Genomic DNA, 23840 nt, shown 5'->3' with positions numbered 1-23840 from the left:
ATAAAAGTTAACCAATGCAGGACAGCGCCCGGACAGGTGCACAGTTTCTGTAACGGCTTGTCTAAGCACCACGAGGAATTGCAACCACAATCGTCGACTGATTCGACTTCATCCACCCACACTCGACACATGTTGGAACTGCTTCCTGTCGCGTCTCGTTCGCCGAGATCAGAACCTATTTGCTGCCCTCTGCTCTAGCTTGTGTGTTTGTTTTGAATCTATGGCACATTCTTCTAGGACGGCGAATGTTGTTTTCCCAACGAGGAAACTTTGTAACGAGTAGGTAGAGATAGATTCTGCTGCAATCTTAGACAGTAAAACACCCGCCGAGATGGGCGACTTCTAGCGGTCGAATTCAAAAGGGCTTAACCCGTAACTATTCAAATTAAATTTCTAGTCCTCTTCATATCACATGTCAGGTGAATAAATCACGTAAAAAAGTTGTCAAATTTAAAGATTTCCAATTCCGTTGACCCAGCCATTAATTATCCATTTATCTTAGGAAATTTATTGGAAGTAGTGCTGTGCTGTCTGGATCGAGGCGATTTGTTAGCGTATTGCGCAAACAGACGCGAGACGCGAGTGGGAATGAAGGAATTTTCCTACTTAGCGCGTTACAACGACTTCGCATTGTCGCTCTCCGTGTGTCCCCGGCTGTATAAACTTTCAAACTGTTTGCATTTGACCATTAAGACCGTAGAAACAAAACGGCGATCCCGGTGGGTTGAAACATTGGCACAAAACAACAGCTTGCTAGAAAGCAAGTGATTAAAAGAGGCTGATTCAAAACACAAGCTGAGGTCAAAATAATCCCATTCGGAGCATCCATCGTCTTCGTCGTTAGGGGGAAGACATATTGGCGTAGATTAACGAACTTGCTGCTAATGGGTGTAAATGACTCATCATGTGGGATATTTCAAACAAAACAGTTGGAAAACTTTGACTTTTCCTGTTTAATTGTTTTGTGTTTCACTAACAAAAGCAAAAGTATCTAGTAAAAATTTGCTCTTAGAGCAATGTAGACTTCAATTTAAAATTTTTTTTCGAAACCTACAGTTCAGATTCCAATGAGTTTTTCACTTCAAATAATTCAAAAAATATTTGAAGCGTACACTTTGTCTCAACTCCAAAATTAAACTAGAACACATCCATTGGGTGTTCCTATTTTGCAATGCAAATTGGACGTTCCATGGATTAACCCAGATTCCGAAAAACGTTCCAATTCTTTCGTTACACCTTTGATCATAATCAGTGTGGAAAATGTTCCCATTAACCCGGTGAATTTTAAGCGATCGCACATGTTGACTTCTGTTACTGCTTGTGGGTGGTTTAGATGACGGGTAACTATACGGCACACATCGTATTTTCTTCTTCTAAGCCAGCCAAGAACGGGAAATGACAGCCAAAGGCGTTGCAAAAAAAAAAATTAAAGAGCACGAGCGCACTTCAGGCCGCATTCGAGTGGTAGTGATTCCGGATGATCTCGATTTTTGGGACCGCAACCAATTCCCCTTCAATTTCCGAATGGTGTTCGCGAAACCGTGAAATGTTTACCATCATGCTCTAGTTAGAAAATTTTCATAATTTGAGGTTGAAAGGACCAATGAGTGAGTTTTGATGACCTATTACGTTATAAAATTGGAAGTTCATTTTAAATTAAAAAATTTCGATAACAGAAAAAAAAACTTCCTCGTTTCCTATATATGTGCTGTGCCCCATTCTGAACACGTTAAGAACAACAAAGATACATATGCTGGGAAATGTCAATTAGGTAATTTGTACCTCAGAAACCTCTGAACCAAATTATACATATTAATATCATTGAGTTACCATAAGTGTTGTGACTAATTTTGTCGAACATAGTTTAAATATTGAATTTAAAGCATTTGAATTATGTTTCTAAGTCAGCACACACACACATCGAGCAAAAAAAAATAAGTAGTTACCTACCTTGTTTGTGTTCCGCATTGTGTCAATATTTACCTGGCCAAATCAGGGTAAATTCTCTATTTAGAATCTGACGATAACAAAACATATTCAAATTCAGTATGGGAGAGAGGGGAATCATGGGCCATTTTTTTTCTTTGTTTCATAACTTCTTTGCTATAAAACATAAAATGAAAATCAAAAATGGTATGGTTTTCTACATTTTTAAGGTATCATTAGACAATATTTTTAAATTTTTAACATGTTATTTTTCCCAAATTCTGAGTGTTTTGAAAAAATGCAATTTTTTCAAATTTTGAAAAATGGTGGGGAATCATGGGCCACCAGTTCCAAATTGACCAAATAACATGTTAACTTTATCAGTTGACCATTAGACCGCTGCAAGCTTTGTATGAAAATTTCAAATTCTTAAATATTTACACCTCCCATGACATTTTTTGGTTGTTTTTGCTGCCAGAAATAGCAATAAAAATTTTGGAAGCGATCCATCCAGTCCTGAATTAGCGCAACGAGTTTTAATTTTGTATGGAAATTTGTATGGGAAATCAAAATTTTTCATTCAAAAATAGCCAGAGCTGTACTGAAAGTTCCAAAAAATATAACTTAGGATGAAAAATTCTCCTTGATTCTTGCAGTACAATTCATGTGAACAAACCAAAAACCTAACTTTTAACCCGGAAATGATATTCGATGTTATACAAAATTTTTGTTTTCGAAATTATTTATTAAATTTTAGCGTTTTTGACTGCTTATTTGAAAGCTGTGAAACCGTAGGATGAGAATAAAAAAACTTAAAAAACTGTTTTGCATAGCCAGATAATTTATTGATTTGTAAAATATTTGCAAAATTATTTCATGAAATTATTAAAAGCTCTAGCGAGCAAAGTCTACTATTTTTGAATATTGATCAATGGATTCAGATATTTTATTTTGAAATGGTTATAACTTTTTTCATAAAATTCTTAGCTGCTTGTCATGTTTGCAAAAAATGTATCTTAAGAATAGTCAAAACCAAAAATTAAAGACCGACTTCATTTCAAATTTATTTGAATTTTTTAGATGATTTAATGTGCAAAAATTTCTTCTTCCATACAAATTTCCATACAAAATTGAAACGCGTTGCGCTAACTCAGAAATCAACCAAATCATCTCAAATTTTACACTGATGCTTAGTGACCCAAAAGGCATCGAAAAAACATATGGGAGCAAAAAGTCATTTTTTGCAGCGGTCTATTGACCATAACTGTAATTTCAAAATTCATTTCGTTGTTTTAAAGCAATTTCAGATGATTAAATATAAAAGGGAGTTGTGTATGATCGAATAAATTCAAAACCTGGCACGGGAAAATTTCTTATGTAGTATGGACAAAATATTTTTAAACGCTCTTCCTTTAGCATAAGAAAACTTTACAGATAAGGAAAACGTATTCTAAGTACTGAATGTGTATAAAAACATAAAAATATAGGTGGTTTAAGATGTGTGGCCCACGATTCCCCACAAGCTATGATTTGCAAATTGTTTGCGTTTGTGTAACTTATTGATGTTTCAACAAAAATTCCTTTTCCACGTGAAAGATCATGACAAAACTAAGATTATAAGCGTATGAGCATATTTTTGCTGTGAACTTCAGGTTCCCCAGCGATGCAATTGCCGGGAGCTTTTTTATTTATGTTAGTAATTTTTTTAAACTTTTTAAAACTTGATGAATAAAAGAAGCATATGGTACGTATTTAAGTCAACAACATACAGAAAAATACGCTTACGCAAAGCATCAACAATGACAGTTGGATTGAGATTTTTATATCAACACACATCTGAGATATTAAAAGTGGCCCACGTTACCCCGCTCTCCCCTATATATTTCTAATCATATCACTTGCATTTGAATTTTATTTTATTTTAAATTTTTTTTTTCATGATTATCTTGATGACAGCTTAAAAAATCGTTTTTAACGTGAAACCAAATATATTATTACTACCAAGTTAATTTTTATCGAAAAATTTAAAAAAATTAAGAAAGCAAATGGTGATAAAACTCCCATCTTCCACAATCTGTTTTTTTCTCTTGTAGTCCTTCGAATATTTGATAAATTTTTCAAAATTTTCATATTATGCATCAAACTTTGAAGGGGCGGGTGACAAAAGAAGAAATTTATATTTGTTCCGGCCTTATTGTTTATTGTTTATTTTTGTTGACTCTACTCCAATAAAGAATTTCCTTGGAGATGGAATTATCGGTATAAAACTACATGCTGGACCGGCATTAACAAACTTTCCAATAACTGACATTGTCCTTCCTGCGCAACCGCATTGCAGATGTCTGGAAAAAACTCAAACAAAAAAAAATCCCATATCCTTTCACAAGACAAAGCAGGATGAAAAAAATCAGGATATTGTCGAATGATGTACCGAGCGCTGTGTGTATGTATTTAAACCAGCATTAGCAAAAAAAAAACCTTTGTTTCCCACCGACGGCAAAAAACACCACCAAGATGAGCTTCGCGTGTACTAGCTTGGTTGGTTGGCTCCTCCCAAACAACAAAGAGCCGGGAGAAAACAACACTGTTTTTAGTTCGGCTCCCGAGTGTAATCCTCTTTCGCTGATCGTGCTTCATTCTTTATCCAAGTTAACACGAGCCGTAAGCGACTCGGACGGCAAGTGTGAGAGCTTTCGCATCTGAGTGGGAGATAGAGAATTCTAGCCAAGAGTTCTCTAGTGTTTCAGTCATACACCTCAGTGTAAATGAAGAATAAATAATTTTTGACTCCTACCACACACCGTACAAAAACTAACAACAATTCTTCCCCGCTGTTGCATTGCCAGGTGGTTTCGTAAAAAATCAGGACACCGCGAATAAAAAAAAATAGGATTTTTCAGGACATCAGTAGAATGGTGGGAATAAAATGCAGCATTTATTTGATTGCACAAATTAAGGCGAGAAAACGGTGCTGTAGACGCCTTCATTTATGCAACAGGAGAGATAAACTTCTTAGCTGGCTTGCCGTTTGCATCGATAAACACAGTTTAAATATCATCTAAATCGAAGATTAACATCAGTTTAAGAGTTTTATTACTGATTCGTTTGATGTTCTCGTCATATAACCACTAATAAAATTTAACTACAGATTCAATTAAAATATGAAATTATTTTATCGGCTAAATCGGTGAAATTCTTTAAAAAAGAATATTTAAAAATTGAAAAAATATAGACGGATAGAAGATTAGAATAAGATGAAAGATATTGAAAATGAGTGGCAGGGTAATTTTAATTCGAAAAACTTTTCATCAACGAAGTTTGTTCGCACTGCAAGTCTTCCTCTTGTGGGGCGAACCACGCTCGGCCTACTATTGTGTGGTGGTAGGCTACAACTCTATCTGTATCTACCACTGCAAAGTAGTAGGCCTGTTAGGAACAAAAGATGAAATGTGATGAAAAGTTTTTCAAATTAAAATTACTCTTCCGCTTGTTTTCAATATCGTACATCTTATTCTAATCTTCTATCCGATTATAATCTTCCAATTCCTATTCATTCTCAAAGACTATAACATTTCATCGATATGACCGATAAAATAATTTCATAAAATTTATTTACGGTAATTAACTCTTCATTTTGGTTCAATTGTAATTAAGATTTTTTTTTAAGAATCAGGAAAATTCATACATAAGTTTTTTTTAAAACTGGGCGGTCTCTCCAAATCCGGACAAATCCTGAAAAATAAGGGCACTTCTGACACATCTGCTTTGGAGGGCAGCGTCTTTTGAACTTACCAAGAAAAAAAACTGTATAAGCTTTCGGATTTCTCCTCAACACAATGCGCAATAGATTTTTCCCGAGAAGGGAATTCTCTTCATCAGCAAATGTGAATGCCCAGCAAACATGGAATCGTATCAGAAATGATAACTTAAGTAGTTTACAATGGTGTTGCGAATCGTATTTTCAACTGCATAGTGAAAAGATCGTATAGAATGTCGCCTGAAGTTAGTTTAAATCGGATGTGATAGAAAGTCCGTCATGTTTGTAAATTTTGAAATGTTTTTGTTTCCGCGAGGGCTTAAAGTAAGAAAATTATCGTAATGTTCTCTCAGCGACCAGCAGTGCATTTTGATGGCTAAAAATCAGATCGAAATTGGCCAATGAGAAAACTGGAAACGATTTGAAACTATGAGAGCAAAACCTTGCGTTCTCTTGCGTTCGTTCGATAGAGACGAATAAGGTTTCGGATAGCGCCCAATTGATAGTTTTCTTCGCTTTAGAAAGAAATGAAATTTATGTATTTATATTGCCTCCACATTGGTAGGTATATTTTTTAACTTTAATACGATTATTTTATAATGTATACGAAATCTATAGCAAAAGAATAAAGCTACAAAAATGTTTGCTGGGTGCTCTCGCTCACTCTTATGTGTTGACAATCTCACACTTGATTGCAGTGCGATTGATGGCTCCCCGCACAGTTTGGGGGAGCAGACGAAAAAAATTGCACTCTCTTTCACCGGACAAACCGATCTGAGGAGTTTTTCCATCCTGGCTGATGGCTGAAAAGCTATGACAAAGATTTTCGTTTGCTAACCGACTCAGATGATGCATTGGATAAGTTATCAGATTGGCAAAGCCGAGAGGAGATATTTCAGTGAGTTCGATTCTTACAATATTTTATTTGGGATGAATTTTTCAATAGGATGAAAATCCCATCAAATATTTTTAATGTTTCGCTTGAATGTAATGGTGCATTGTTTTGCTTTGGTGCTAGAGTCGTTATGCCAGTAGTGCTTTTCTTTTCATATCATCTTTGGTACAGTACACTTTTCAGCGCATTTTCGACATTTTCGGCAATAAGCATTGAATTTTTGCAACTTCTTCTATGGGTGTAGAGTAGAGCCATTAAAATTAGTATAATTTTCAATACGGCCCAAAATCGTTTGATTATTTTTTGGTTCAATTCTGACCAGTCTTGTAAACATTTTATAAATTTAAAAATAAATATTTGGCCGGATCTAAGTTACACTATTCGATGAATCGAATATTCGGCTTAACGGTTTTTGGGCGGATTCGGCGCCGAATATTCGGTACATCACTATTAAAAAAAACTATAATTTTAGAAATACAAAAAAAAATTCAAAAATCTGTGAAATCTGTAAACATTTCCCAAATTCCGAGATCTGTGACACATATTCTGTGCTGAAAATTCTGTGAAATTATAGATTGCGAACATTGCGTTTTTGGACGCAAAAATTAGAAGAATAATATATAGGGGAGAGTGGGGATACTTGATCCCCTTTTCTTATTTTCACCATATCTTTTTGGAAAAATTTAGCAACTCGCCGTCTTTGACATTTTCTGACAGCAGGTAACTTCAAGTTTCTATGCTCCAAAAACTAGAACGATACTTGAACCCGTTGATGAACTAGAAGGATTTTCGTGAGAGTAAAAAAATTGCGATTTTTCTGAAGTTAGGGGAGACTTGATCCCCTATTGAAGGACACTTGATCTTTTATTCAGGAAGCCCTAATCCTTGTATAAAAATCAAACAAAACCCCAAGATAGAACGTTAATTGACTATTTTGGTCATGTTTGTTCTCATTTCACAATTTATAGCAGACATAAGAAGAAAATTCTATAACTTTGTCTCAACGCTAAAAACATTGCATACTTAAAGGCGCTATTTTCTATAATTAAGAGAAAATTAATTATTTTTGCTCTTTTCTTCAGACAATTGTTTGATAAATATTAGTTTTTGGATAAATATTAGTAATTTCATAATCAGCAATCATAACGATCAATTCAGAAGAAGAATATGCCGTTTGGAAGGGGGATCAATTGTTCCCAACTCTAGGGGATCAATTGTTCCCATAATCAACATTTTAGAAAACTTTTTTTGAAAAAGGTGAGAGTTTTCCATTGCTTTGAAAATATGGCATTATGAAGTTCATTTTACGCTCGAACGATTGATACATTGGAACAAATATTTTATCATAATTTTCCCATGTAAGGAACATTATCAAGTGATGAAAAAAGATCTTCAAGTTACATTTTGTGAAGTTTTTCAAACAAAGTTCAATTACTCAAACAATTATTTTGTTAATTTTTTTAAACTACAAACATTGTTATTTTGCTCATTTTGGCACATTTTTCTACAACATTTGATCTTTGTAAGACCTTCAGTTTTGAGATATAGCCAAGGAATCAAGTATCCCCAGGGATCAAGTATCCTCATTCTCTAGGGTTGCCATCCGTCCCGCAAATGCGGGACATGTCCCGCTTTTTAATTGAATGTCCCGCTGTCCCGCTTTTTCACCAAAATGTCCCGCTTTTTTTTTTTCTTGGAAAACTTTTACATAGTTGACTTACTTACACTGGAAAAAATAAAATTTTAGTCTCAATTTGAATTCATTCGTTCAACACAGAAGCTTTCAAAAACTTTTTTCGCTCAGAATGAGCAGCAGTTTTTGTGTTTTATATAAGACTACTGTAATGTTCTTAGCATTACAGAAAGATTCTGATTAAGTCACCGTTCTCGGAGCACGTGCAATGCAAATAAATTTGGTATATTGAAAATATGGTTAAGGTTGCTTCCAAATGATTATAGATCTGAATTTTTGGACCGGATCTTAATTATACTGCCTTATATTATAAACCACTCAAGACTCATTTATCCAAAGTATACAACGATGGAAGTTTTCATGATTTTTCAAGTATTTAAAACAAATTTGAAATATATTTATAACTACACGATAGTTTTATACGCCGCATAAAATCCTCTGTTAACATGTTGGACTTAAAATATTTCCTCTCAAATTCTCGAGATCCGTAAAAATTAAACGTTCTTGTAGCAAAAACCAGGGAAAATAGAAGTCATGTGAAAAAAAAACTGAACAAAATCATTTCGCGTTAAAAAAGAACCTTAGTGTACTTTCTATAGATAACTTTGGATGATGTTTGGCTATACAATTAAGCTGTTTTTAAAAGTTTCCCAAATGTACCGCTTTTTTCGGCTGTGTCCCGCTTTGTTATCGTGGAATGTCCCGATTTTTTCTGAAAGTATCTGGCAAGCCTTCTTTAGACCCAATGCTTCCTTGGAACTATGGACGGTGCTACGAGGGGATCCTATTTTTTGGCCACATCTCGAACTGAGACAGGCTTGTTACCGGCGTAAGCACGTATAACTTTTCGGTCCAAACTTTTGTCTACAAGATTCGGTTTCCGACCAGATTTTATTTAGTCCCAGATTCCGGATCGCATTTTGAACCGCTCCACTTCTACGTCTTCCATTTTCGTAATTTGACTCAGTGAAAATTTTTTTTCACCATTTGTGCACGATACTTTTTTTTGTGCTCTTCTTCTTCAAGAAAATTATGAAAACTTGAGCACCTACGATACTATACACAGAGTTTTAAGTTGATCAGTAAACAACAACACACAGTGGATATTAGTTGTTTAAACACCATCCAAAATAAGCAGGGTTATATCAAAATCATGTTTAGTCGTAAAGGGACTTGGTATAGTTGAAAATAAATGATTAGGTTTCTGCTACTTTTTTTAAAGTCAATTCGACAAATACCCATAGATTACATAGGTTTACAGTATTTTGACAATTTTTTAGACTTAATTTATGTAAAAAAAATTCATTGAAGAAATATCGCCCTGCATTATGTTATGAAGATGTAGTGACTAAATATTTGCTAGGTCAACTTAATGGTTGTATCACTGTGACTTGCTAGAGTTTAAATATGGTACAAGAAGAAAGCACAAAGCATAAAAGAACAGTTTAAAGATCAGCTGCAACGCATCGTCAAGTTGACTAGACTAGTCAATTACGAGTTACGGTAGCTCGGGTGACGTGTTCATGTTTCAAGTTTAACATGCATATACTTGGATACTTGGATACTTGAAGAGGCTTAATTCGACTCGAGTCAATTTTATTAGGTAGGTACCATGGTTGTTTTGTCGTCTTCAGACTCCCGGGGTTTAGGATGAGTGAAGGTAAAGGGTAGTGAGGTTATGTGTGCTCAAGAAGCGGAAAACTTGACTCAATGCCTAGGCAGGTATTTGCGACCCGGTTGAGATGTGTTCACGTTTTGTTTACGATTTGGTTTGTTTTCTGTCTCTAAAGATAGGCGGTAGGAAAATAGAGGCTAAGACAATTGAATAATTGTAAGAACCGCTATCGATACGGTTCATTTGAATGTCACGGTTTCGTTTGAGGAAACCGGCTTTCCGGACTTGGACAATGGTTAGAGTTGACCTTTCTTTGGGATCTGGGAACAGTTATTCGAAACAGGTGATATAGAACGTTAGCATCATGAGAATTTGATCATCTATATAAACTTAAAAACAGTCACTGAAAAATCATTGGGAAATGTCAAAACCGAAGTTTCCCGATAACATAAACCATCTGCTCCCGAAGACAAATTCAGATTAATTGCTTCGCATTCAAATTCCTGCCCTGTCTAATTGCTGCAATGTGGGGCAAATATCATTGCTCTAACGAGTCGCCATTTTTCCCCACGGGGGGCCCTGGACGGATTCCATCCGCTCTACTCGCAAATCCTAACCAATGCAAGACAGCTAAGGGCTCAATCCTGCACTAGTCCCTTACCTACCCACATCTAGTCGAAGAGTTTGTTAGTTCTGCATTTCCTCAATTTAAATTGGCCAGAATTAATTAGCTCGTCTAGCTCGCGGGCCGGGTTCTTTCGAATTCCAAACTCGATGGTGACGACGAAGACGACACGCGAGACCGTGTAAGAATGAAATTTTTGCCAAAAGCCGTTTGCCGCCGCCATCGGATGAGAAGAAAGTCATTTGTCACCTTTCAGTTTACCTTTCACTTAAGTAGCCGGTGTGATGTGATCTTTAGTTGATATGATTGCAAAAGTGGACGGATGCTGGCTGATTAGTTGGTTTGCATTTCGTCACCGTCATTTCGTCAGTTTCTTTTTTTATAATGTTTTTTTTTTTGCATTTTGTCAATATGGGTGATTGAACTTAACCGTTCGATATATATAACTTCAAAATAAACCGAAGGGAAGTTCCGATACACAGTCAATTTATGAGATGATTTTTAGTATCGAATCGAGACGCTTTTGATTTTTTTAAGAGGAAAGGTGAAGAAAAGCTTATATATAAAATCAACATAAAATATGGAGCTCTACTAAATTACTTGTGATTTTGTTTTGAAATCTGCTATATAATCAAATATTGACTGATGAGATGATACGGAACGTTTAGTTTTTTTTCACGTGGTTTGATTTTGCTAAGTTTTTTAATACGGTTTCTTTTTACACGGATTTTCCAGGGATACGGTTCTTTCACATGCTCTCGCAAATCAACACGTTTTAGCAAAAACATTGCATGTTAACGACGGACTTCATACCGCTCAAAAAATCTAATGTATTGGTTGAAATTTTTTTTATAAATTCAGATTAATTTTTACCTTTTAAAGCACTTCCTTCCCTCTTTTCGGTTAGTGGAATTTCTATACTTATTAAATTATCAAATTTTGATGAACGGCCAAAATAATTCAAGAGTAACAATCTCGACTCAGAACTGAAGCCAAAACCTTGAAATCTAATCCCAGGTCCACAATTCTACTTCAGTTTTTTTTTCAAATAATTTCTCACTGAAATTTAGAACCGTACCTATATCAAATTTCAATAACATAAGAGCTAGCTGGTCAGATTGCCCAGATTTTGCATGATTGTTTCCACTTTTTATTTGCAAAATTTAACAAAAATTTACGAATTTTGCAATATTCCTTTATAAAGTTTCAAATATTTTAGATATGCCTTGAAGAAGGCCGAGACCAATGACCGAAACGTCGGCAAATTGTAAATTTTGTATTCGCTTGCTTTTGACTGAGGTGCCATTTAAAATTAAAATAGAGCTTTTAGAATTGTGTATTTTGCGTCGAAATTTGTTGTGAAAATTTGTATCAAAATCAAAATAAACGTTTTTTTAGAGTATGGAATTGATGTGATTTATTAGAAAAAGAGGAAGAGGGCCCGGATTTGCACTCGCGGTAAAAAATCTGGAAAGCTTAGGTCAGAACCATTCCGCAATTTGTAGTTTCATATTTTGTTTAAACATAAGAATTCAATTTCTGTGATCAGATTTTGGATTCTGTATGCAATTTATTGTTTTTGTAATTCATCATCAATTCGTCATCATTCGCATAAAATCCAAAATCAAATCTTGGTTTTCCTTTCAAAATTAAACTAATTGCATATTCAATATTCCATATAGATTTGAAAAAAAATTCTTATAACTCTTATGCAGAACCGGAACTTTAAAAAATTCATTGCTCAATTCATTTTTTATATAGTTTCACAAGTCGCATTTTGAATTGATAACTGAACTGATTGAACTAATTTTAAATCGAAAAAATTTTGCAATTCAATAAAATTCTTGTATTGAAACTGAAATCTTGACACACAAAAATTCTACCTTGTCTTTAGAATGCCATTTTAACCTACAAATTCATGTATCGAGCACAAATTTTTCAGCTATGTAACAGGTGTCACGATAAGCAACAAAAAATTGAAACTTTGTATCCATTACTTCATAACTAATCACTTTGATTCTAAAAAAAATCGTTTATGTCACTACACATTTTAAACTGATATGAAACATTCTTCAAAAAACAAATTTCAGCTTCAATTTTAATTTTTTAAATGTTCAACTCCACATCCAAAATAAACATTTTTCCTATACTCAAGTATTGAAAAGATAATTTTGATTGATTAAGATGCCCTGAATCCAAATATGCATTTTTATCAGCTTTAGCATTCGAAAAAAAAAATTGAAAATTAATAAACTTTTTTAACAAATTTTCTGCATTTTTTAAGAAAACTTTCAAAATAAAGATTTTAGTTCAACTATCAGTTTTTCTCAAGACCACACATGAGTTGAGTCTATTCTGTAAAATACGAGAATTTTAATGTAAAGATTTAAGATTTGCCGCAGCCCGTAGCCTAGAGGATAGCATTCGATTCTTCTAAGCCAGCAGGCATGAAATCGAATCCCGGTCACGGCATACATAGTACACTTTGTGTGGGTTGGTGGTTTTAGCATTTGTAAGATGCTAGCCATCATATTCTCGAAAGATGTACACTAAGAGTTAAGAAAGAAGGAATCTCTTCGAGGAAACATCAAGTTTCATTGAGATCCTGTCTGTGTTTGTGTTCATTTCTAAAAAAAAAGTAAAGTAAAGATATTTTTAAAAGCAGAAATTAAACCGTGTTATAGGCTTCAACAAGTTTGTTAAACTGAACTTGCTGAACTGATTTTGACTCCTTGACAATCCTTATTTGAATAAAGTATTATAAACAATTTCAGAATCAGCATTTTTCATTGGGTAGATTTAAAAGTTTATCAGTTATCAATGATTGATTTAAATTAAAACTGATTTATTTCTAATATTATAAACTTCATATTAACAAAACTAGAGGTGTTAGTCAAGATCTTACAAAAGATTTGATTTAAGATCGCTAAAACCTATCAAATCAATCGATAAAACATCACCAAAATGAGTTCCATTTAATTAAATCCTATAAATTAGTTTTTGAAATAGTAAGACGTTTTTATTTAAAAAAAATCCTTCTAAAATGTTAAAAAAAAACTTATCCTAGTATTTTGATTTATCCTTAAAATTTATCTACCAAAATCTATTGGTTAATCTTTGTTGTTCAATTCTGATTTATTTTGTTCTGAAAACATAATCTTCTTGGAAGCCCATAAGAAAAACATGGTTTCTATCTTTCGTAAACATTTCACTTATTTTTATTATTGTCTTCTTCATTAATGGACTTTTCAAACCTTTTGTTTTGATAACTGGAATAATTTCAATATAAATAAAACATAAAAAATGATTTTGAGCAATAAAAATTTAATACTTTTTTATTTTTATTAAATTATCCTTTAACCATGAACAATCCATTGGAATGAAGTTCAAAATGAAAATTTATTTCCTAATCGAGAACTGACACTTCAAATCGTGATTTTATCTTTTTTGAATTCGAGATTTTTGAATTCGAGAAACAGCATTTATTATCCATCAACCCTTCAATTGAAAATGAGTAAAAGAAAAAATAATTAAAATGGTTAACAGTTAAAAATTAGTATAATTTTGCCTATCAATTTTAAATCATTGTTAATTTTTAATCTGATCTGGAATTTATTACAGAATTTTGCTTTAATTTCTAGTTTTTTTCGGTGTTATTATTTGTGTATTCTATTTCTATGCACTGATTCTAATGTCCAAAGCTTTAAATTATGATTTTATTCAAAACGTTAATTTGGATTCGATTTCTGGTGATTTGGAAGTATTTATTTCAAAATTGTAAAATCGACTGCGAAAGGTCAGTTTTTCAGCAAATTTCTAATTTAGAATTAGAAATATTTGTTTTGTATAATTTACCAATGACTTATCGGAAATAGAAATGACTTGAAACTTTAATTCCGATTTTTTTTTAATCGTATGAGTAAAATTTATTATTTTTCGATTCTCAAGTAAGACCATGGTTTTCGAAATCAATTTCCTTATTCATTGTGTATTTTTGGTATTGTTATTAAATTTAACTCAATTTGGATTTCGAACCAATCCCCCTCGCCCCCATAGACGGGTCTTTCGCACGGCCAGGTACAGAGAATTTTGTACAAATTTCGCTTTTTGGTTTATACCAACGGGAATTCCTGTCTAGAACTTGATTCAAAAATCGTTTTCAAACTCGGAATTCAAATTTTAAGCTCAGGCTGAAAGACAGGATTCTGATTCGGAATGAATATTAAATTTTCAGATTCAGATTCACCTTGAATTTAAATTTTTTAATCAAGATTCAAATTTTAATGAAAGAATATCATAAAGGATTCAAATTGCTGGAGATTGTAGATTCAAAATTTCGATTTGGGATTCAAAATTGAAATATAATATTCAATCGGAGTCAACTTGGAAACACAAACCAAAAGAAATCCCAAATGTGTATAAAAAGTTTGGATTCATTTCAAATATTCCGTTTTTTGAAAAATATAGATTTTGATTCAAAAAAAATATTCTCAGATAGATTATTGTTGGTCCAAAAACTTGTACTTTTTCTTTAAGTGAAAATTCAACTGTAAATATATTTTATTCATTTGTTGTTTAATATTATGTATCTATACATATAAAAAGCAATTTCTGTATGTTTGTTTGTTTTTTTGTCTTCTATAGACTCAGTCGTCTTAAGAGCTAGAGGTCTGAAATTTGGCATGGATACTCATTAGGACCAGGAATGATGAAAAATGTTTTCAGATTTTCGAATGACCCTTTTTGAAGGAGGTCGTCCATACAAGACAAATATTGATTTTGCGATATTGACGTTACTTTTCGTCGGAATGTGTTGAAAATTTGCTCATGAATGTTTTGAAAGACGAGTGATTAATTTCAGGTGTCAAATTTTATGTAAGTGGTCAGCCAAAGGGGTCGTCCATATTTACTGTTCGCTGTTTTTTTTTGCGATATTGACGTTATCATACATCGTATTCAGCTGAAAATTGGTTCACGATAGTTTTGAGTGACGTGCAATCGATTTGAAATATCAAAATCAGTGTAAGGGGCTGGCAAAAGGGGTCATCCATATCAATTTTTCAATATCTTAATGAATCGAAAATCCTCATAACTCTTATGTTATTGTTCATTACAATTAAAAGTCAGAATTTTGGTAGAAGTAAGGTTCAAGTAAGTTCAAAATGTTTCATTTGTTTTGATTCCATCTATATCAGTCTTTAATATAACACATTACGGACCAAAGACAAGAAATCTTGGTTTTTCACTTGTCAAAAGTGTGCTTCACTTGTGCTACACTTGTACAACACACAGCATAACTCAAATGCTATAAATTTTATAATTTAACTTTCTACTTCAAAATTTAACACAATATTTTTGGTAACTCTAGCATACTTATTTTGTAGACTTTGCTCCAGTATATACAATGTCGAAATTTTGTGTTTCACGACTTAAACTCTGCGGTATCTAATGTGTTAATCATAAATTGAAACCTGCAGTTTAATATGGAACTTTAACTCAATAAACGCAATAAATTCTAAACAAAATCGGAAGAGCCACAATCCTGATGATAGAAAAGGAATACTCAAAAAGTAACAGAGTTTTACTTAATGATTAATAACTTTGAATTTAAGAAATCAAGTCTTTTTAACTCTTAGAAATTAGATATTTAACATTCAACTGGACTTTAAAATCATGTTGGTTTCTTATAGAATAATTTCAAAAGAATTCAAAAAGAGAATTTGTTTTCTGAAACTAAATTTTTAATGGGGATTAATATTTTTTCTATCTTATTCAGAAATTTTTTGTTTAAAATTGTTGGAGATTTCATTTATCAGAAATGTAGATTAAATTGTAAGCATATTCTGACTCTTTTCTATAATTTTTAAAACATTTCCACTGAGACTTTTCTCACAATAAAGGTTGAATTCTGTTACAGAAATAAGATCGTGAGATAATCAACTGAGCCTTTTAAAAGTTTATTTTAAATTAAATTAAGCTTTTTTTCATCCTTAATTTGTAGATTCATCACAATTCCAGGTTTGAAATTCATTTGTATTATCTTCCTAACTTTTATTGAATAAAGTTTGAAGCCGATTTTGAAAGGCTGTAAATTTTAGATTCAAAATAAACGACAACAAGAAATTAAACTGGAAGCAAAATTTCAAATGAGGGTATTGAAGTCAAGCTAATTCATCAAATTTAATCGAAAATCTGACGAGATTTAGATCTAAGTGTAGAGGGAATAATTCAACTTCCACAAATCATTTTATAGTAGAATCGTATCCTTTTCCAATATAGATTTGTACACCTCTTCGTCTAGTCTTCGACCCCATTTTTTTATATGTGGGTTAAATTTTCTGAAAAACAGCATTTTGTGAGGGTACATCGTTCTTACAATATCAATTTAATATATCTTTAAATGTGTCTGGCGAATTGGGGTTCGCACGGGATTAGTAAAATTCTGTATAAACTTCTATTTACTCAAGGAACTAAAAATGGCTGTTCCCTTTTCCATCTCTTTCATAAGGATTAATCTACAGAGCGTTAATTACAGCAGCATTTAGGACTTATGCATCAGGTAAACCTTGAGCAAAAAAAATCCACCCCTTTAATTTGTCCATAGCATCGGTAAACAAACAAATAGGTACAACTTAATGGCGGGTCTACCGCATAATTGTACCTGCAAGGTGTTAAACTCGATTTGTTGAATAACAGTTTTTTTCGGTCATTCGGTTACTGGACACATTCAGTCGAAGTTGAAGTGTGATTGGAACGAAAAAAAAACTGTGTGGGTTGGTGTCTTTTAATGGTTATAATCCCAGTGCAAGCGTGATAAGTCAAAGTCTAGTTTTGGTGAAATGTCTCGGATTAGCATCGATGACTTCCGCAAACGGTTCAGCAACGTGCCGGTACTGCGGAAGAAAATGCAAAAGGTTAGTTTCGTTTTGTGTGTCATTTGATAATTGGAATTCTGAAATAAATGTTTTACGTTCGAACATTATATTTGCAATAGAAATTCCGTAACAACTTTTAAGATGGGATTTCCTTCCAAAGAAAACATACTTCATACTAGGCACCGTGCCATTAACCGACAGAGCATCACTTTCTTCTTGATCAAAAGTCAACAACCCGAGGATGATGCTGTCAGCAGATGACTCTGTTTTCCTTCTCTCCGAATCTGGTTCTAATGACCACGGAAGACATTCTGCACCCGTCATAATCACCTCGGATGGAATTCATAATTACGTACATCAGTATCTAGTAGCTTAGGTTTTGCGGCACTCTTTTTGTCACGCCCAGATTGCCGGCCGGCTGTCGATACTTGTGATGCTCCTCAGTCAGACACCATTCACCAGATCCTCGGGACTTCGGTCATTAAGGGTTGTCTCGGCTTTTCATCAACAAAGTATATCAAATGATGATGGTTGGCTACTTTGCGGAACACATCTATCTAGCTGTCTATCAGAATGGAACCGTTACATTGGTACCTTCGGCGATCTGACATAATCATAATATTTTTGCAATTGTTAACCCTTGAGGCTGAAGATGCCATGCTGAGTAAACAGGAAATTCTATGTTGAAAACAAACATTGAAAAACTTTTTTTGAAAGTTTGTTCCAGGACAAGATATCTGAAGAGATTTTCAGAAACAATTCATTTAAAAAAAAAATTTGATTGGAAATTTGACTCAAGTTAACAGAAAAACAATGGAAAACAAAATTTACATTTCGTTTTTTATTTCTTGGACGACAAAGTAATATTCAAAGTACTTTTGTTTGAATAAAACACAGTAGAATTTTTTTTTGGTATTAGAGCCGTGGGAAAAGGGTAAAACATTCTATGGAAGGAAAAACCGGATTGTAGCATAAAAAAGTTTTTTTTATCATACCAAGTGTTTTTTTTTGTATGAAATGAGGACACAACAGAGTATGTTAAATATGTTGAAAAATTATTAAAATCTTTCGGCTAGATTGTTTTTTAATCTTTCAGTAGATTGTTGTTCGCAAGAGTAACTAACAATCCAGTTTTATAAAAACTTGTTATAAGTTATAAGTCTTCCTATTGAAAAATATAGAATGTGATTTAAATTAAGTTGATTTTAATCTTAATTTTTACAATTTAAAATTAAATATGAGGCTGATTAAATTGTTGCTTTTAAGAAATCATTTTCTGGCTGTAAATTTTAAACCATAGGTGGCCAAACCATGGCCCGCGAAAATCTTTTTGAAAATACTATATTTTTCTGAAAAAAATGTACCTTAAGCTACATCAACTCCTTTCACAATAAATATCGGATAATCCTCCTTGATTTGGTATAATGTAATTATATTAAAAGGTTACCGTTGCTGAATGAAGAATCAATAACAATTTCAAAATTTTTAAATTCTCAAAATTAATACAATATTTGACACATTATCTGTAGTTGCCAGCATATATTCGTCAACGTTTTCTGATTTTTTATTCATTCATTGCATTGGTTTTTTAAAATGATCTCTTCAGAGCATTGGGAAATTTCAAGCGGAGACTTGTTTAATTTTAAAGATTCTTGAGTAAGACGGTCTCAAGAAGACAGATCATATCAAACTATCGATTCAAAATAATTAAAAATTTCCACCGATAACACAGTTTGTATTGGAACGGGCTTTGTATTAATGTGCTTTAATGAAAATAAAGATGCAATGATTATAAATAACCGAATTCATTATTATCCCGTTTGTGTTTATTAGGTATTATGAAAAATTCTTAAAAAATATCCATTGAAATTGTGTATTTTTATTTTTTATTTTGTACGAATAAAAAAGTGTAAATTTATAAAATCCAACTCTAAAATGTTGAGCAGGCCCGTGCTAATGAAAATCAGTTTTATTTATGGTTGAATTAAAGCAAGTAAAAATCATAAGGCAACAGAATTTAAAAAAATCGAGATGCAAACAATCTGTGAGCTACTTTTGAATAGTTTAAGCGCACTGATTCTATGTATTCAAATAGTTTTTTTTCCATCAGCTCTAGTTTTTGAGATTACTTATAAAATACTTATAAAAATAGGTTTAAATTCATTTAACAAATTCCTGCCTTTTTTAGGAGAACTATAGAGCATTACACATATTTTTAAAATAAAAGGTTTTAATTCAACGATCAACTTCACCGAAAACCGCAAATAATTTTCAATTTAAAGAAAAAAGTTGTTGGAATTAATTTTTGTATTTTTTTCCAATGCGGCAAAATACGAGAATATTGAAGAAGATTTTAAGCAAATCGAATTTGTGTTATTTCTTAAAGCATAAAACAAACAGTTTTGCAGTCTTCAACGAAATTGTAAAATTAGTCAAAATATTCAATTTCATATATTTCCAATTTTTCTCTCAAACTAAAAATTCACCGACAGTTATTTCATAGTAAACAGTTTAAGTTAATCATTTTACAATGTTTTCTGCCAAAAAAATTAAATTTCCTACAAAAAAACAGCAAATTAGAGCCAAAAATGCTCCGTGTGACACTTTTGCGTAGAACCAGAACGCATGCTGATGCTATTTCAACGAAAAACCATCACACGACTACAATTTTTCTATCCTTTTTAAAGCTTGCGTAGTCTTTTTTTTTCCCAAAAACTCATGCTGAACCGTAATTTGAGAAATACGTTCCTCTTTGTTTATAAAAATGTATAGTTGAGTATGGATCTTGTAAGAAGTGCCTACCGAAAAGTTTCTAGTGAAAATTTCTCAGAATAAAACACTCAAGGCTTCTCGCTCCTCCTCTGCCCTCTATTTTAGTGTTCTTTTCATTAAACATTAAATTCAACAGTTTGAACTCATCTTAAGACAATTTTTTGATAAAATTTGCATTTTTCATAGAATTTTCTCAAGTGTGACATTCTTGCGTAGAACTATCATCATAGAGACAACCACCTTGATGAAAATTTCGTATAAGTTCAGAACAAAGTACACTTGTTTGTGTTTTTATTCGAAAGTTAACACTAAAAGAGACCGTTTCCACCAAAAAAGTGAAAATGACCCAAAAGTCACATGGGACATTCTTGCTTAGAACGGCAGTGTACTTCTGAAACAAAAATACCCAAGCAAAATCTCATCCTTTATGAATAATATACCTATAGGTTTGAAATCTGATTAAAGTTTTAATGTAGGTTCATTCGGATCAATTAAAAAAAAAATACACACGCGATATCACCAAAACTAGAGATGATAGATAAAATTTTACGATTGATTTGTTTCAGAGCACCAAAGTCTTGCAAAAAAGCCAAAATAATCACCAAAAATTCTATTCTCCTGTGTAAATAATCTTTTAAATGCTGGCGCTGTTTTTGTTTAATTTTACTTTAAAATAACATATTTTTCTTCGGGAGTACGATAAACTTGACTGAAATCGACTTAATGTCTATTGTCATAATAATATTTGACATTTAAGGGATACATAATGAAGGTTTCAAATCCCTTGAAAAGAAAGAAAAACATTTGAAATATAATTGAAGAAATTTGCGTGTTAGTGCAGCGTTATGCGTTTGTGAGTTCGTATGCAATATTTCAACAAGTTTTGACTAATGAAAAAAAAAAAACTTCTATCAAAATTTATGAAATTAAGATGAATATGAACTTGAGGTTATACAGGTTATGCAGAAGTTGATAATTTTTTAATGCGTATTCACAAATCTGTTTTTATATTTTTTTTTTGAAAATCAAAGAAAAAAAAAGTGTAACCCGCGAGTAAATCTCATTTCGAAAATTTGGCACGTCTGTTGATAAAGTTGGCCACCCATGTTTTAAACATTCTCTTTAATTTGAAATTAATTTAATTTTTGATGAAAAGATTAAATTCTGTTCCTTTATTTAATATCTGATATTTCATCAAATTTAATGCTTACTTTTTCGTACTTTATTTGTATTCTGTAAACTTTTTCTCAATCTGTTACCAATTTTAAGGTTAAGCAAGAAATGTAAACAGTGCCAAGAAAATCAATTTTTGCTCCTTAAACCTATAGGATTAAGCCGTTTCAAATAAGTGATAAAAAAATTACGCTGATTATTTTTGGAGATTTCAATCATATGCCATACTTTGGCTTACTCTGCAAAAAAACAACTTCTTTTGATGAACAAAAATAGAGTATCTTATAAATGAAAAATTAAATTATATTTTTCTACTTTGACGTACAAATTTATATTGTGAACTTTCTAGATTTTTTTTCCGGAAAATAAAAGAAAATAATGGATTAAAAGTAAAAAAAAAATTAACATTATATTAACCTTTTAATTTCAGTATAAATTTCTTGAACTTTTTAAAAATTCAAATCGCATATGAAAATTTTATTCAATTTCATAATCTGTTTTTTATTAGAGAATAATTTTAAGGGTTTAGAATGATATTTAAGGTTATAGCATTGCATTTCATGCCATTCATATCAAAGAATCTGAAATTCAAACTCTGGATTTTACGTTCGCTATGTGGAATCTTCTTTCTCGGTTTGATAATGCATTTCAAGACATTGATTTAACTAAATTTGAATTAAGCTAAGTATGAAAAAAGTTGAAAATTTATGCAATTGGTCCTTACTTTCGAATACTAATTAATTAAGCACTTGCTCAAACTTTTTTTTTTATTAAATTTTGATTGATATGATCACGCAGATGGACTTGGTAAATAGGATGTGACCGTCTTTGACGGATGTTTTTTTTCACAGCCAATTTCTGCTCCTAAAAATAAAAAAAAATCGATAATAGCAAGTTCACTGGTGTTGGGAAAAAGTGGTAGAAACTTCATAGGGGAGGTTTAATCCAAATAAACGCGCCCCGAATTTACCCAACTACCTACATGGTAAAAATTGTAAACCTAAAGTTTTTGGTCACACAAAAACGAAATCACAAAAAAAAATTCAATAGAAGTGCTCAATTTTACGTAATTTGTTATTTTTTGTTTTTTATGTTTTGAGAAATACTTTGCATTTTGTTGGCATTTGTGACTTAATTTAAAAATAAAATCATAAAACTTCATTAAAATTTTTGATTAATTTTTTAATACTATTTTGCTAATTTCTACCAATTATTGATAATAAGGCGAAGGAAGATAAATGTGATTGATTGAGTATAAAGATTTTGATGAAATTTCGTAATATGAAGAAACAACAGGGAAGACTTCTATTTAAAAAAAAAACCTATTTTGATTTTTCAAATTTTTCTTGCACATGGTTACAAATTTTTCGTAACTTAATCAAATATTCCCTAATTAAAAAACACGAGTCAACTACTTTTAATCTCAAAAAATTTTTTTGTGAATTATTGATTCAAAATTAATATAAATATCTAATTTAAAATGTGTTTAAAAAACACTCTATGCCTTCAAATGTTTTGAATAAAAAAAATCACAAAGTTTTTCATCAAAAATTTTAAGAAAAAAAACCTATTAATTTTCATTTCAATTAATTATAAAGTCTTCAGAAGTCCTCGAGAATTGCGATCTCGCAAAATATGGCATAACCAATTAAATTTCCGAGATCCTTCTCAACATCATCTGTCGAAAATGTTGTTTGAATAAATACGGTAGTAATTGTCTAAATTGTCAAAATTGTCAGAATTGTCAAAATTGACAAAATTCCCAAAACTGTCAAAATTGTCAAAATTGTCAAAATTGTCAAAATTGTCAAAATTGTCAAAATTGTCAAAATTGTCAAAATTGTCAAAATTGTCAAAATTGTCAAAATTGTCAAAATTGTCAAAATTGTCAAAATTGTCAAAATTGTCAAAATTGTCAAAATTGTCAAAATTGTCAAAATTGTCAAAATTGTCAAAATTGTCAAAATTGTCAAAATTGTCAAAATTGTCAAAATTGTCAAAATTGTCAAAATTGTCAAAATTGTCAAAATTGTCAAAATTGTCAAAATTGTCAAAATTGTCAAAATTGTCAAAATTGTCAAAATTGTCAAAATTGTCAAATTTGTCAAAATTGTCAAAATTGTCAAAATTGTCAAAATTGTCAAAATTGTCAAAATTGTCAAAATTGTCAAAATTGTCAAAATTGTCAAAATTGTCAAAATTGTCAAAATTGTCAAAATTGTCAAAATTGTCAAAATTGTCAAAATTGTCAAAATTGTCAAAAATGTCAAAAATGTCAAAAATGTCAAAAATGTCAAATATGTTAAAAATGTCAAAAATGTCAAAAATGTCAAAAATGTCAAAAATGTCAAAATTGTCAAAAATGTCAAAATTGTCAAAAATTTCAGAATTGTCAAAACTGTCAAAACTGTCAAAACTGTCAAAATTGTCAAAATTGTCAAAATTGTCAAAATTGTCAAAATTGTCAAAATTGTCAAAATTGTCAAAATTGTCAAAATTGTCAAAATTG

The 23840-nt window shown here is 31.8% G+C and overlaps 1 protein-coding gene across 1 annotated transcript in view; it reads left to right on the top strand.

The window, feature by feature from the left end:
* The first annotated feature begins 17350 nt into the window (after positions 1-17350).
* Positions 17351-23840, top strand: part of LOC129752152 (myb-like protein Q) — a 36538-nt gene continuing 30048 nt past the window's right edge. Inside the window, exon 1 of the mRNA XM_055747944.1 lies at positions 17351-17425. Within this exon, the coding sequence (XP_055603919.1) occupies positions 17351-17425 (75 nt within the window). The remainder of the gene's footprint in view (positions 17426-23840) is intronic.

Source organism: Uranotaenia lowii, chromosome 3, assembly GCF_029784155.1.
Source record: "Uranotaenia lowii strain MFRU-FL chromosome 3, ASM2978415v1, whole genome shotgun sequence".
Lineage (NCBI taxonomy): Eukaryota > Metazoa > Arthropoda > Insecta > Diptera > Culicidae > Uranotaenia > Uranotaenia lowii.
The sequence above is the reverse complement of the archived record's forward strand: the minus strand, read 5'-3'. Positions and strand labels throughout refer to the sequence as shown.